This window comes from Sinohyriopsis cumingii, chromosome 11 (assembly GCF_028554795.1).
Source record: "Sinohyriopsis cumingii isolate HCF-2022 chromosome 11, ASM2855479v2, whole genome shotgun sequence".
In the NCBI taxonomy this organism is placed as follows: Eukaryota; Metazoa; Mollusca; class Bivalvia; order Unionida; family Unionidae; genus Sinohyriopsis; species Sinohyriopsis cumingii.
The window spans coordinates 66,222,548-66,238,614 of record NC_142971.1 but is presented as its reverse complement, the minus strand read 5'-3'; the positions used below and the strand labels follow the sequence as shown (position 1 = coordinate 66,238,614).

General features: G+C 37.2%; 1 protein-coding gene across 1 annotated transcript in view; it reads right to left on the bottom strand.

The window, feature by feature from the left end:
* Positions 1 to 16,067, bottom strand: part of LOC149788606 (uncharacterized) — a 57,788-nt gene that overhangs the window by 17,532 nt on the left and 24,189 nt on the right. The window contains exon 3 of the mRNA XM_089974670.1: positions 5,785 to 5,952. Coding sequence (XP_089830796.1) covers positions 5,785 to 5,952 — 168 coding nt within the window. The remainder of the gene's footprint in view (positions 1 to 5,784; positions 5,953 to 16,067) is intronic.

The window sequence follows — 16,067 nt, the reverse complement described above, 5'->3', positions numbered from 1 at the left end:
TGGATCAAAAATATAGCTGCCAAAGTTATAATAAAGTTAACCAATCAGATACAAAATCATCTCATTAATAAAGTTAACCAATCAGATACAAAATCATCTCAGTAATAAAATTAACCAATCAGATACAAAATCATCTCATTAATAAAATTAACCAATCAGATACAAAATCATCTCATTAATAAAGTTAACCAATCAGATACAAAATCATCTCATTAATAAAGTTAACCAATCAGATACAAAATCATCTCAGTAATAAAATTAACCAATCAGATACAAAATCATCTCATTAATAAAATTAACCAATCAGATACAAAATCATCTCATTAATAAAGTTAACCAATCAGATACAAAATCATCTCATTAATAAGAATGATCTGACTTATTACTGACCTTGCCATGATTTCATATGTCATATAAATACCAATGAAAAGTTTGACTTTAACTGGATCAGAAACATGATCTCTACAATGGCAACAAGCAATTATTGACAGATGGATGCATGATGGACACATGGACATACCATATATTCATTTGGTCTTATGACTAGGTGAACCAGGTGAGCTAATTAGCTTAAGGTAGAGCAAAATCAGATTGGAAATCACTCTTTTCCTGGCACAAGTTCCTAGTACAAAGACATTATTCCCTCCTCCACTTAGTACTGATGCTCTACTGTTCGAAAAGAATATCCTGTAATTAAAGATGAGATCATTTCTTATTTTTAACTGTCGAGTGTTGATGTTCTTGAGTAATAAGACTGTGAAATCAGCCACTGTGGCAGCCATATAGGACAAAAGATTGGTACCATTTTCATTCAGTACAAACTTGACACAATTAGAAGACTTTCAGTCACCACCCTATGCCATTATGACCATCCATTCAGAGAATTGGTGACATTTTCAATATGTTTAATGTGGCAGCCACATTAGAGGTTGGCATGGGTACCATTGTCATGTAAGGCCAACACAATATCATCACAAGTCTTATGATGAAAACCCTATGGATCACATAGATACCATGAACCCCCATGTCGTTATGACTTTCCATCTAGGAGTAGCAATATTTTCTAGATGGCTGTCATGGAGGCAAAATATTTACACCATTTTTATTTAGGACAAACTAGATACCATAATTAGTCTTTTGGTAAAAATTCAATGTCAATATTTCTTACTATCTAGGAGTAATTTCAGTTACAAAATTTTTAAGATGGCTGCCATGGAAACCATATGGATCTCAGACTAGCACCATTTTCACTAAGTAACAACCAGACATCATAAGGCATATTCTGGTAAAATACAATGTTAATATGTCTTTCCATCTGGAAGGAATAGTGATAAGACTTTCAAGTTTCAAGATGTCCATGAATAATAAGAAATCCATTTCTTCTATGTGGACGTGCAAATTTACTATGTCTGTTACCCTCTTGTCAAAGCAATGCATTTGGCAACCTTGCCTGAAAATTGGTCTTGGTTGATACATTGTTTTATAATGATCCAGGCATGAGGGTGGAGGCTCTGAGTGCTATACATGAGGGACCCTTTATGCTGTGAGAGCTGATCCCTCCTCAACAGAAATTCATGGGGCTATTGGTCGACAGGTTGAGGAGGTTACATAAGCATCATCTATGAGGCTAATGGGGAGTTATCGAGAAGAACCATGACATGAAAGTTCTGATTCTGTGAAGAACCCAAGTGATAATTCTGAATGGTGGGAGGAGATAAGTATACAATTAATCCCACCTTAGACTGAAGGCATCCACAGCCCATATTAGAAATCTCTTTTTCCACAAATGCAAATTGCAACGCTTGAATCTGGCAGGGATGAAGGTAGACAGTTGGTCCTTGTGAGGACCCCAGTTCCCTATATGGAAGAACTTAAGGGGCTGCATATGAAGTCTTGTTAGGGGAACTAAGCCTGTTGCCATTTCCAAAATCACCAAAAGAGAGAGGTAGCCACAAGCAGATGTATTCTCATCCAATCTTGCTAAGAGTGCATGTATTTGTAAAATTTGGTCAGAAGGAACACTGACTGATCCTTGAAAGATTTATCACCATGTAAACACATGGTACAAGATCTGACTTGTCCTGATTGAGGATTAGGCTGAATCAAGTCATGGTCTACCAACAGAGAGATGCATTCCTCAGAAGGGCATTTCTGTGGATGTTGTGCATCAATCAGATATCGAAGCAATGGAGAATTAGATCCGTCATCCTGGTAAATGGACTGGAATTGGAAGCTAGTCAAAATGAAGAGTATGAAATTTATGGATTTCATGGCCCAGACAAAACTTCAAGATAGGAATGTGAAAATAAGCATTCTGGAGATCTAAGGAAACTGTCCAGTAATTCCTAATTGAGGCAACTGTTTCCATCCTTTAGCCGTTGTTATAAAAAGGAATTTGTTCAAAGAAGAAAGATGATTAAGTTAAAATTTAAAAGCAAGACCAGGCCCAGTATTCAGGAAACAGTTGAGAATAAGACCAGGCCCAGTAGTTCTGAAACAGTTAAAATAAAAAAAATGAGACCAGGCCTTGCAGTCTGGAAACTGCCAGGAATTTGAGACCAGACCCTTACAGTCATCAAACTACATAGAAAGATATACAGCCTCTTTGATGAGATACTGCTAGGAATTTACCTGAAGGGTGGATGTCCCTCACTGTGACCTAATGCAAGGGAAAATAGAATAAATGGGGGGGGGGCCATAAATTGTCAAAATTCATTAATTAACCAACACTTTTAATATCCATTTCTCATTCTCTGCTCCAATATTCGGCTTCTATTGAAATCATAATCCTCATAAGGCTTCCCCTATAGCTGAATAAGCATTTATCTGTAGACTGTTTCTGAACTTAAACTGTTCCTTATCTTTGTACAAATAGTGTTCTCTGTAGAGAACTCCCTTTCAGTCTACCGCCTGAAGAGGCATGCGTTTAGCTAGTATAGCCAGCTTCATCATGTTGCAAAACTGTCTTTTATGGTTGTTTTATAGAATTTTCAACAGCTAATATGTCTCATAATATCTCTGCTCAAAATGGCATGTGATCTAGTGACTTGGTGTGTCCTAAGAGCTGAAGTACTGAAGTTAAAATGCCAATTTCTGATGTAAAAGGGTCAAACAATTACTCAATATACCTTCCATTGTGTTGGAACCATCTGTAATGTAAGTAAAGATCTCTCAAACTTTGAACAAATTTAATTTTTTTCCTTTGGGGTTCACCTAACCCAGCATCTGACACTGTCAAAGAATTATTGCCCTCCATTTGATGAGAAACTCCTCTTTATCCTTCACTTTCGACACTGTCCCATTAATTTAGCATATTCATGCAAGCATCAATTTGAAGTTGAAAAGAATCAGTAATGTTCTGTCCTGTCATTGATCACACACTCTATTATTATTTTTTAGCACGACAATTCAGTGAGACTACGGTGGCCCTGAAACAACCAATCAAATCATACTCAAAACCGCGTTTTTTCTTTGATAATGAAATGAGTTTCATTCATGGTTCAACTCCAGTGTGTGAAGATCTTGTCGTTTATCGCTCGGAGATGTCCCATCTTTCACTGATGATATGAATTTTGTGTGATTTTTTTTACTGAACTGTTTTCCTTTTAATAAAAGTAATCCTTTGCAATTTTACTCTCTGGAAAAAGTGTGTGAAATAAATCGCTAACAACACTAGTAACTGAGGATTGTTCAATTCTAAAAGAAATTTAGTAAACTGAACTTTGATCAAATTACACCCAGGTTCTCTCCAACATTTACAAACATTGCAAGTTCAGGTCGAGTTGTTGATGATGAAGCAGCAAGCTCATGTTTATTAGCTTTTTCATGCTGTTTTACGTCATCGGCACCTTCATGCCCAATAGCGACATCACAATTACAGTTTGCAAAATGCAAGGTTTCCTCCTTTACTAGATGGCTTCACAAATGAAAACAAGATGGCACTATTATCCTTACTGATCTGTTTTCATTTCTTTGCTAGAGAAAATTCTGAATCTTCTGCTTTCCTTTTTGACATGACTAGAAGTTGAATATTATGAAAATGAGATACAGCGATAGCAGCAAATGCTTTGTGCAATCCAATATGGTGGTTAAAGACTGGCTTGGTAGCCTCGATTTCGAATGAACCAATCATATTTTAGAACTCTATATCCCTATATACATGCAAAACACATACTCTCAGAATGGAACCAGGTGCCCTTTCTAAACAGAAAATTACAAGGAAGTTTTTAATTAATTTTTTTCAAAATAAAAAAATGGAGTTTTAACAAGAAAAATGTACGTCCATATTCAAGTCCAAAATACGGAACAAAAATGTAAAAAAACAGGCCACTTAGCAGCTATGCTGTAGTCACGAAACTTCAGAATTCTAGACCAGGACCTGTAGCCCTGAGAATGAGAGACTGTGCCCTGTAGGTATATCACTGTTCAGAATATGAGACCAAACCATGTAGTCATGAAACTGTTGAGAATACATGACCAGGCCTGGCAGTAATGTAACTAACTGTTACACCATTCCCTGTAGTCATGAAACTACTGAGAATATGGGGGCCCTGAGTGGCCGAGTGGTCTAAAGAGCTCACTGTTACGGATCACTGCCATCTCACCTCTGTCTGCATGAGTTCGAGTCTCAGCTTTGGCTAACGTTGGTATGTAAGAAAGCCTGCCTGTAGCTTCTCGTGGGTCGGTGGTTCTTCATGAGGTTTTCCAGGGTTCTTCGTCCACCAATTATACTGGCTGCCATGTATAGCCTATCTTGTGCTGAAAAATGGCGTTAAACCATACAACAACAACAACTGAGAATATGAGACCAGGCCCCGTAGATAAAAAACTTCAAAATATCAGATCAGTCCCTGTCGCCAGAAACTGCTGAACACAAAAATTGAACTTGGACTCAAAACTCCACAATTCAAGAAAATGTTGAGAGCTCTTAAGATCTTTGAAATTTGCTCTGTATATCTAAATACTCTAAACTAAGAAAACCTCATAATTTTGTCATTCACACCTCAATCGCGTGAAGATAAATTCAAGTTCTGTGTTCAGACTCTTCGAGGATCATGACTTGTATGATGAAAAATTACTTAGTCTCGGTCTCATTATGTGTAAGCCATACTAAAAAAACCTTTTTTAAAGCTATTGATTTCTATTATTTTTTAACAGAAAATAAAACTGGATTAATTTAGTTTATAATTACGTTATACCAAAAAGGGAACTGAAAAGGCACGAACATCACTAGCTATCAGCAGATAAAATATACTAACTTTTGCCAGTATAATTACAACCAAAACTTAATAACTATATATGGAAAGGCTTCATATTAATTAAAAACACCTTTCCACCTCAATTTCTTGACATGTCTAGGTGATAAATAGTAACAATTTTATCCAAATTCTTTGCAAGATGAAGACTCAAAGATGACCATATACAGTCTGTTAATATCTTACAAACATTTTAATTTTCTTGAGAATCCTGAACTAATCTGCAATATTCAACTCTTCTGTTTACTGTGCATGGAAGATTTATATAATCATAAATGTACATTCATCATCTTCTTGCTTATAAGACAAGTCCAACTGCAAACTGCACAGACCTGTATCTGCCATAGTATAATCTCCAGCAGATCTGGTCTGTGTAGTTTGTTAGGATTAATCATTAAAACATTTAGCTTGGGCAGATTGGGATCTTTGGTTTTTTTTGCAGTTTAATTGACTTTATAAGTGAGTATGTACGGTATCTTACTAGACACTGCAAATTATATGTGTGAAGATTAAGAACTACTGAACCTACTTCTGGCCAAAATCGACTGCCTTTAACACACCCACTGCTGCTGTGGTTCTTCTGTCTGGGCCATGACCAACATGATCAGCATGACAACGTGTACGATCTTCAACCAAAGTTTCTCTTGGTTCAGATGCCCTTGGTAGATACTGAAGATTCTTCAGTTCATTCATGCCTCTGAAACAAACAGAATCCACTGAAATTAGTCTTCTCAATCAAATGAAACTTAAAGATTAAAGATTTGCTCACAGGTTGATCACAACCAACTAGAAATTGATTTTAACTCATTCGGCCCCAGAGGTTTTTGTCGTTTTTGCCTGAAATGTGTAGGAAAGACATTTGGGGGGCTATTTCTGAATACATTGTAATACAGCGGTTTTCAACAGATTTTCCATGAGAATAATGCCTAGTTGTATTAGAAACATCATTTACGCATGAGCAGAAGGATAAAAGTTGGAGTTCTTTTCTTTTCTTTTTTTTTTTTTTTTGCTTAATGGACCCATCATTTTCGTATCGAACCGCAATTTATTCCAAATGCCCACCTTATCCTAGTTTTTGCAAAGGTTCACCTGTCTGTGTGAGGTTAAGACTGGTATGGCCAAAAGGTCTAAAATCCGGACTCAAAATCGCATTCCGATCTCGAGCGAATTTTGGGTGAAAAAAAAACGGGTCCAAAAAATGAGGTTTTTCTCTCTGTATTTTGTAGTGCAACTAGAACTTCCAGATTATTTGATATCATTTTAGAGCTATATCTGTCTGCTTTCTTTTAATACCACCCATGTTGGTGTATCTTAAATGGCCTTGATGCTGCAGAGCTTTGAAGTAGGGTACAGCCTCATCACGCCTACAGACGGGATCGGGGCCGAATTCGTTGATGGTTTGGAAATATTTTTTTACTTATTTCATGGAAACTTTAATCTGTCAATACTGGAGACTACCTTCTGTCTCTGAATTCACAGAATGTCAGCATTATTTTGAAAACACTAGGGTATGTATGTGAAATGGTCTGCCACACACCTATTATTCATGTACAGATATGCTGTGAAAACTTGAACATTCAAGGTGTAAAAGCAAAATTTTTGAAAATAAAATTTGGAACCCATGGTTCAATATAAGACTGGGCCATTGGTCTATCAAATGTTTCAAATGGTGCCACCCATAATTTGACATGGGCCATTATTTTCTCTTCTTGACTCAGCAAGTAGTGACATGAAGACCAGAAAATAAATGTTAATAGCAGAAGAGCTACTATTTTGTACAATGAGCAAAATGAATCAAATTATTGTATATTCCAAAATGAAGACCATATTCACAAGATCAATTAACATGATTAAATTTACAGTTTATGTTAATACTTCCAAGATAAATAGTTTATTTGTGATAATTTTCAAACAATGAATTTGTCACCCTTGTAACTTGTATACCATATGTACTCACATATAAGTCAAATCAAACTGCAAACAACAAAGATCCTGATCTGCCATTGCATAATGCATCCACAGATCAGATCTATGTTGCTTGTTCTACTGATTACTCCTAACAAACTGCACAGACCCAGATCTGCATTATGCAATAGCAGATCTGGGTCTGTGCAGTTTGCATTTGGACTCGTTTTATGAGTATATATGGTGAATATTTGTCACTAGTATAAGTATTACAAAGTCATCACAGTTGCTTTGAATACTGTTAATTATATTCCATGGTTGTTAGTATTAACTGCACTGCCTTGAGGATTTAGTTAAAAATTCATGTTGGAATATTTTGACTGATGCAACTCATACAAACATACTTAAAATTGCTGGTTTTGGTCATATGACAAATTTAATACCAAATGGCTGAAACAAAGTGATGAAAAAAGCAAAATCAGCTAAATATTTTCTGCATGTTATTATTTTCAGCTGATCCAGAAGTTGTTTCAGATACAACTTTGGTTGGTACAGTACATTCTCTCAGTCGACATGACAAATATAGCAAAACGGTCCCTTATGAAGCAAATATTTTTATTATCAGTTAAAGAGAAATTTGTTGCAAATGGCAGCTCTATTACCCTTGATAGCTGATACTGAACATCCTTTGTTCTCGAAAAGAAACAAAAGGAAATCAGCTGCAACAGAAGTTACAAAGGGACAGCTAGGATCAATGTGGTTTGTACTACTACTGTACCAGAGAGGATCCTCCATCTGACATGCTAGACTATGGATGTCTAATCTCTCCTGGCTTGAAAGATGCAGTGAGCAACCCAGCCTGAAAAGTTGTTCTGGTGAATAGATCACCTGAGATGAGCCGAGGTGAAGGTGGAGAATGAGTAGGCTATTGTGTAGGAGGAAGCCTCTGTGTTGTGACAGAAGGTCCCTTCTGGGAGGAAGAGATGTGGGTTTATCTATCAACAGATCTAGAAGATTGCTGAACCATTACCATCTGGGTCACAGTATGGCTATGACAATAATAAAATCAGTTAAGTTCTGAATTTTTGCAGAACTTGAGGTAGCAGTCAGAAAGATGGGAAGGTGTACATGAACAGATCATCCGAATGGAAGCTAAATGTGCCCACTGCCCATGCTCTCTGGTCCAGGATTAGAAAGATGCAAATGGGAAGTCAGTTATTGAGCCTGGTGAAAACGAGTCCACAAAAGGCTTGCCCATAGTGAGAAAAGGGACTCTGTTAAGAAGCAGTAAAGAGACCATTCTGTAAGGACTGTTTTGCCTGATGTGAGCAGAATGTCTGCTAAAACATTCTCCTTTCCCGAAAAGTGGCAAACCTGGAGGATGATATTCTTTGAGGTGGCCCAGCAGAGGAGGTAAAAGACTTCTGTGCAAACAGAAGGGGTATGTGTGCCTCCCTGATGTGAAAGATACAGTATGGGAGGCATAAATTATGAGACCACAACGCATCAAACCCTTATTTTGAAATGCACCATTGCAATGCTAGAAATAAAGATTTCATGTATAGTTTGTTGATATGGCAGGATGAAATCATCCTGAGTTCAAGAACCATGAAGAATTATGCCCTCTGGGTTTAAATGAACGTTTGAAGTGGAATATGAAACATCGGCAAATAGATAGGAATGGGGATCAGGTGCAGGCATGGGTTAAGGAATATATCATGATTCAACCAACAGTGCAAAAGGTGGTGTAAGTCTGGTCCTAGAGGAATCAGAGCTAACAGAGGCTCTGTGCTAAATGGAGAAAATGTAGAGGGTGCACAGATGTCCCAAGGGAACCAAATCTGCAATGGCATTCAAGGTTCCCAATAGGGAGCAGACAAGGATGTTGTAACTCACAGCACCTCTGTTAAGTGCTAGTTTTCAATTTATATGATCCAGTGGAACCTGGACTTATATTCTGATTCTTGAGGAAGTTCATCCCCACAAAAACGAAGTCCTCAGATGGAATGAGTTCTTACTTCTCAAGGTTGGGAAAAAGACCCAACCAAGTTAATGTAGACCAACAATGGAACAGATCCCAATTGAGAGGCTGATCTTGAATAGTATGAAAAAATCAGTTGTTAAAATAATGGAAAATCAGGGTTCCAGTAGTTGGAGATATATTGCTACTACTCCCAAAACTCAGACGTATACTCTGGGTGTGGAAGTGATTCAAATGACAGAAGCCAGAATTGAAGAAAAAAAATGTTACAGTCCAAGCGAAACCGGAGGCATTTCCAATGTGGTGGCAAATCAGGATGTGCAAATCGGCATCCTGAAGGTTCATGTAGACAACCCAATCTAAAGGAGCATCACATTCCAGATTGAAGAAGTGGTCCTCGAGAAGAATTGAGTTTAACAAGGAGAGATTGATTTTGTTAAAAACAATTCCTGTTTTTACTGGTGACCTGAGGGGCCCCCAAGTGGCCGAGTGGTCTAAAGCACTCACCGTTACGGATCACTGCCAGCTCACCTGCCTGTGTGAGTTCGAGTCTCAGGCTTGGCTAACGTGGATACGTGAGAAAACCTGCCAGTAGCTTCTCGTGGGTCGGTGGTTCTTCCTCCACCAGTTATACTGGCCGCCATGTATAGCCTATCTTGTGCTGAAAAATGGTGTTAAACCCTACAACAACAACAACAACAACAACTGGTGACCTGGAAGATTCATGTGTAGCACCTTTTTGCTCAACTGCTTAATCAATGGGAAGGCATGCCCTGGCTCCATTTGTAATACCCATTTGAGATGCATCTGCATCCAACTGGGGAGATTTAATTGGCCACTTTGGAAAATGTACCTGTTAACTAGAGGCAATAGACCATAGGTCTTAAGGTAGTGGGAGGAACAGACCATCCTTTATGTCTTCATGCAAAGTATTTGCCTGCTGAGAACCTCTGTGATATTTCCTCAATTGCTGAGTAATGCAGAAGCTGCAGATTTGGCTGTGGTTGAGTCCTGGAGATCTTTTCCAAAATGGAAAGGATCTTCCTTGGTTGTGCACCCATGGTTTCAAACATTAGTCTGTGGGTAGCAGACAATAAACTTCATTTACTGCTTTATGAAATGATCAGATATCTTCCACTTTATCCAAATGAGAGGAGCTGGTGGACCTAATAGAAGGCATCAACTGAGCTGTTTCTACCTCAAACTCTGAGCTGGTGAGGATAGATAACACATCATCATCTAGAAAACTCAGAGCAGGAGCATGTCTGGGCATCACTATATATTCCGACATTGTTCTCTGAAATAAATGTTATCTGAAAAATAAAAATAACAATCTTGTATAGTTTCATGCATGGGATTCACCTGTTTGTATGTACTGCATGCTTTATACACCTCAGTGTATTTGCACAAGGTAGAAAACTGTATACACCCCAGTGTATTTGCACAAGGTAGAAAATAAGATGGTTGGACACTAACCCCTAAAGGGTAGGATATAATGTGTTAAACCAAGACTTTCTAGAACTACATGTATGAACTTAAAAAGGTTTGAGGTTAACAGCTGACTGATGAATGCAACAGTGGTTCTCAAACTTTTTCGGGCCACCCCCCCCCCCAATCCGGTTATTCTCAGCACTCCCCTACATTGTCCTGTGAAAAGCATTATTCAGCATTAGCACCCCCTTGGTAATCTTACTGCCCCTAAGGGTGTGGTACTACACACTTTGGGAAGTACTGATGTAACAGGAAGCCTATAGTGTAGCAGAGCTTTTGTGAAACATGTCATAGTTACTGGTATGTGTTGCTCATGAGATTTTTAATTTCTGTCCTGTTTGATAAGATCAATCTTCAAAACATTTTGATATAGTTTGCTTTATATACAGCTAGAAACCAATTTTTACATGAAAATATCACAATTTCACCCAATTGCTTTACTCATTCCATATTAGAAGTCAAAAATTAATTTTCATACAGTAATATCTTTTAAATTTTATAGTGTTTAGTATATATAGCCTCACAATAGTTAATCAACAGGCCACAAACCGTGTCCATAAATGGAAAACATTTCAGCCCAGTTGATCTACTTTTGCTGTTCCTCAAGGCTCCATTCTCTGTCCCATTCTATTCATTCTATACATTCAGCCACTCTCTAGTGCCACAGATTGACATCCAGCGTCTCACCAGTTTCACGCTGATTACACACAAATACAAGAATCAAGCTGCCTAACTGACGTTTAGGTTACCAAACATAGCACAGAGAGGTGCATTTCCCATGTAAAGTCATGGATGACATGTAACAAGCTGCAGGTGAATGATTATAAAACAGAAGCCATCCTGTTCACCTCACAAAGAATTTCTCATTCATATCCTTTACTTAAAACAATACCAGAAATACCAACATTAAATTTTCAGTCGGTACTAAAACCTAGGTGTCTCAACAGTTTGCTCTCATTACACCAATATGTAATGAACATATACAAGGCTGCATATCTGGAGCTGAGATGCATCAGCTCCATTCACAGTTTTCTTTCTGCTGATGTCACTAAAACAAATGTGTGTTCCTTAGTGCTTTTCAAAGCCAAACTATTGTAATTCACTTCTATCTGGTCCATCTCAGTATCCACTATCGAAATTTCAAAAAGTTTAAAACACTGCTCTTCAGATATCATTAACTCACTAACTCCTGGCACCTCGTTTACACGTCAGGAGGTAGTACCCTACATCCAAGCTCTGTAGCGTCAAAGTCATTTAAGATACACTAAAGTGGGTTGTATTACAGAAGGGAAGACAGATGTAGTTCTACAATGATACCAAATAATCTGGTCCTACTAGTTGCACTACAAAATACAGAGAGAAAAACATATTTGTTGGACCCGATTTATTTCCACAAAAAATTTGCCTATTGTTGGAATCCGACTTCATGTCCAGATTTGTGACATTTTCGCCTCGGCTCTAAGGCAGACTAGTCTGAACAACACACAGATAGGCTAACCTTTGCAAAAAGTAGGATAAGATGGGGATTTGGAATAAAAAGTGGTCTGTATACAAAAATGATGGGACCGTTAGGCAAGAAACAAGAAAAGAAAAAAGGAAGAAAAAAACAAGAAAAAGAACAGCAACTTTTACCCTTCTGCTCAGACACAAGTGAAATAGCCAATGAAAAATGACATTTCTAACACAGCTAGGCATTAGGTTAACCAGAAATCTCTTAGAAGTTGATTTCTTAGGATGTATTCAGAAATAACCCCCAAAATGTGTTTCCAAACTCACATTTCATGCAAAAATGATAAGAACCTGCAGGGGTTAATGAGGCAATTTATGAAAAACTGAGCCCACCTCCCCTTGCTCTGCAATCTTGACTTAACTGTTTGATCCTGAATCAAGCATGTATTGTAAGAAACTGACGTGTCACAGCACCAGCTGTTGTCATAATGGGGCATTATTCTATGCTTACATGATGCTAACTTGCAACGTGCTTATGTTACATTATAATCATGAGTTTAGACGTTGCAATTTGTGTAATTTGTGATATAGCAAGTTTATAAATAGAACATTAAAAACTTAATAACTGACACAACAAACTACAGAATCAATTCAGTAGTTGGCAAATTGCAAGATACAATGATGCAGAAGGAAAGTAGATCTATGCACTTGCAAACAGCCATTTACAGCTTGCATCAATGAAGAATAGGAAATTCATAACTAGAATTAAGAATGAAACACTTGCTAGTAGCCAGTTACAATAATGCAGAAGGAAATTAGCACTTGCAAACTGCCACTTACAATTTGCATCAATGAAAAATACAATATACAGTGTGACCCTGCTATAGCACGCTCCATTATAACACGAATTCGGATATAACATGGTCGTGGTGTGGCTCCCAAAATTTCATATATAGTATTTTTCTTGCATACCAAAAAAATCCTTTCTTAACTCATTTGGCCCCAGCACTGTTATCACTCTCTGCTTCTATGCCTCAGAAGCACAAAGCTGTGTCTAGCTGCTTGTGCCCCATGATTTTCACCTGTTTGAAAAAATCGTGCACATGCATTCACTCTTACCTTCATTCCTCTTCTTATATCCAATTAAAATCCATAAAATTTTCACCATTTATTCAAAATGAACTTGTCAAAACAGTGATGCATTTTTTTCCCTATTTGTCCAAGTCTTTCACAACTTATTTATACAGTATTTACAAAACTATGTGCAATGTTTATCCGCAAGAACTCTATCATCATCGCTGTCAGTATCTTCATCTTCGGACGATTCAATCTCAAAAACTATTATGTCCAAATCTCTATCTCACAAAATATCCAACTGCCGAACATATCTTTCCTCAGCTTGCTCAATATTTTCAAGATCAAACCGGAGAAACTCCTCATTTTTGCTCTCATCAAAAATCACTCTTACGTCTGCCAACATTTACGATTTTTCATGAACAGAATACATGTAGTTAAACCGCTTTCAAATAGTAGCCCTTGGCTTCTGAACAATTCAAATTTCCACAAATGAAAGTAAAATCATTTCTGATTGGTTTAATAGTTGTTTAGTTCTTGGAATAAACCCATTTCTAACCAATCAGAGATGTTGTATCTAACACACATTCATCACGCCTGGAGACGGGATCGGCCATTGAATGCAGTAAACAATTCACGACTACAGGTGGAATCGGCCAGTGATTGCAGAAACGGATCACGCATACAGATGGGATTGGGGCCGAATGAGTTAAAAGTATGAAAAAAACTTTTAAAAGTCTATTATCATTTTGGGGAAGAAATCGTGTATGAATAATACAAGATGATCGTGGGATGGCTCCTGAAATTTTATATTTTCTCGTACACAAAAACATAACCACAAATGTATATTAAAAAAACACCTTACTTATTGGTTTATTCAATAGGCAGAGAGGAACAGTAACTAGAATAGACCAAACGACCAAGCAACAGCCAATTCCTTTATAAAAATGTACCCAGATAAAATAGTTTGCTGAAATTTCAAAGGAAACAGATTATCTTTGAAGCACCGATTGTTATAAAAACGTATTCGGCAAATGGAACAAAATCAGTCTCAATCATGCAATACAATTATTTGATGCTGCCGCCACAATAAGAAATGGGCATCTCAACAGCGTCATCCACATGGGTTGTTTCGTTGATGGCACAGACAGGTTCATCACAAGCCACAGAAAACAAATCCCAGAGACGCGACATTGATGGTCCAGTAGTGTTTGTTTCAGTTTTTTTGGGGGGGGGGGGGGGGGTTGGGGGTTTCTACTGCTTGTCAGCTGATGCAACTATGACGCATTCTGCTCTAAGCCATTCTTTGGATCTGGTCACAAGTAATTCTTCGCTGAATAGGTGATGTTTGAATCATGGATCTTTAATGAAGAACAATTTTTCAATGACCTATATAAAGTTCCATGGAATATGAACCAAAATTCGGATGACATAGATGAAGCTCTGAGAGTGTGGACCGACTTATTTATGGATGTAGTCTCTAAACATGCATCACTGAATGCACAAAGAGTAAAGTATGAAATCCACCCTAATTGACTTACTAATGAAATCCTAGATGCTATGAAAACATGAGACCAACTCAAAGCTATGAGAAACCATGCACAACATAAAGTATGGAGAAATAAAATAACAAGTATGATTAAAAAAAGCTACAAAAATGTATTATCAATCATTGCCTGAAAACAAAATCAGCAACACATACTCGATTTGGAAAGTCTTCAATGAATTCACTGGAGGAACACACAAAGATCAAACAAATAAAATGCACTCTTTTCTGGTAAATGACACCATTGTCACTGATGACAATGACACTGCGAATGTTTTTAATGATTTTTTTTCTTCATCAACATTACCACAAAATTAAAATAACCAGTGACAGAAAACAACTTTAATGCACTGTAAAAGTTATGCAGCAGCAAAATCTCTAAGGAGGTACATTTCTCTATCCCACCAGTATAAAAAAAAAATTGTTAGAAAATGTCTCGGTGAACTTGATACTAAGAAATCTACAGGACTTGATCAGATTGGTCCATGACTCATTTAGACTTTTGCCTTGGCTATTTCAGGTAGCATAACATTCATAATCAATTTAAGTAGTGCAACCACATCTTTCCCCATAATATGGAAAACTGCAAAAGTAATGTCTATTCTCAAATCTGGTTCTAAGAATGATGCTGATAACTATCCGCCAATTTCAATACTACCAAACTTGTCAAAACTGATTGAAAATCATGTCCATGACTCATTCATGTCATATTTAGTCAAACACTTGCTGTTACACCCTAATCAATCAGGCTTTAAACAGAAACATTCATGTGAGACTGCCTTGATCTCCCGAACTGATAAATGGCTTCAACCACTTGATCAAGGTAGAATAATAGAATCTGTATTTGTAGATTTCAGAAAAGCTTTTGACATTGTGGATCATGAAATCCTTTTGAAGAAACTGAAAATTTACCTATGTGACAAAAGCATGGTCAGATGGTTTACTTCATACTTAAGTGAGAGAACACATCATGTTTATATAAATAATGTTCTACCCGAACCTGGAACAATTAGATAGTGTATTACAAGGCTCAATTCTAGGTCCATTACTATTTTTTTTTTATTAATGACCTACCACTTTTACTAAGGGACTCAATATCATTTACAGATCTCTATGCATATGACAAAACATTGTCAGACATCATAACACAAAGCATGAACTAAAAATTTCTTTACAGGATTCTCTCAACAAATTGGACAACTGGTGCACATGCAATGGCATGGTGGTAAATACTGATAAAACTAAAATAGTACTCATTTTAACACGGCAAAAATGAACAAATCTTGATAGAGATGAACTATGTCTGACATGGAAGGATACAAATTTGCAAATGGTCTGTCATGATAGACTACTTGGTGTTTCGGTA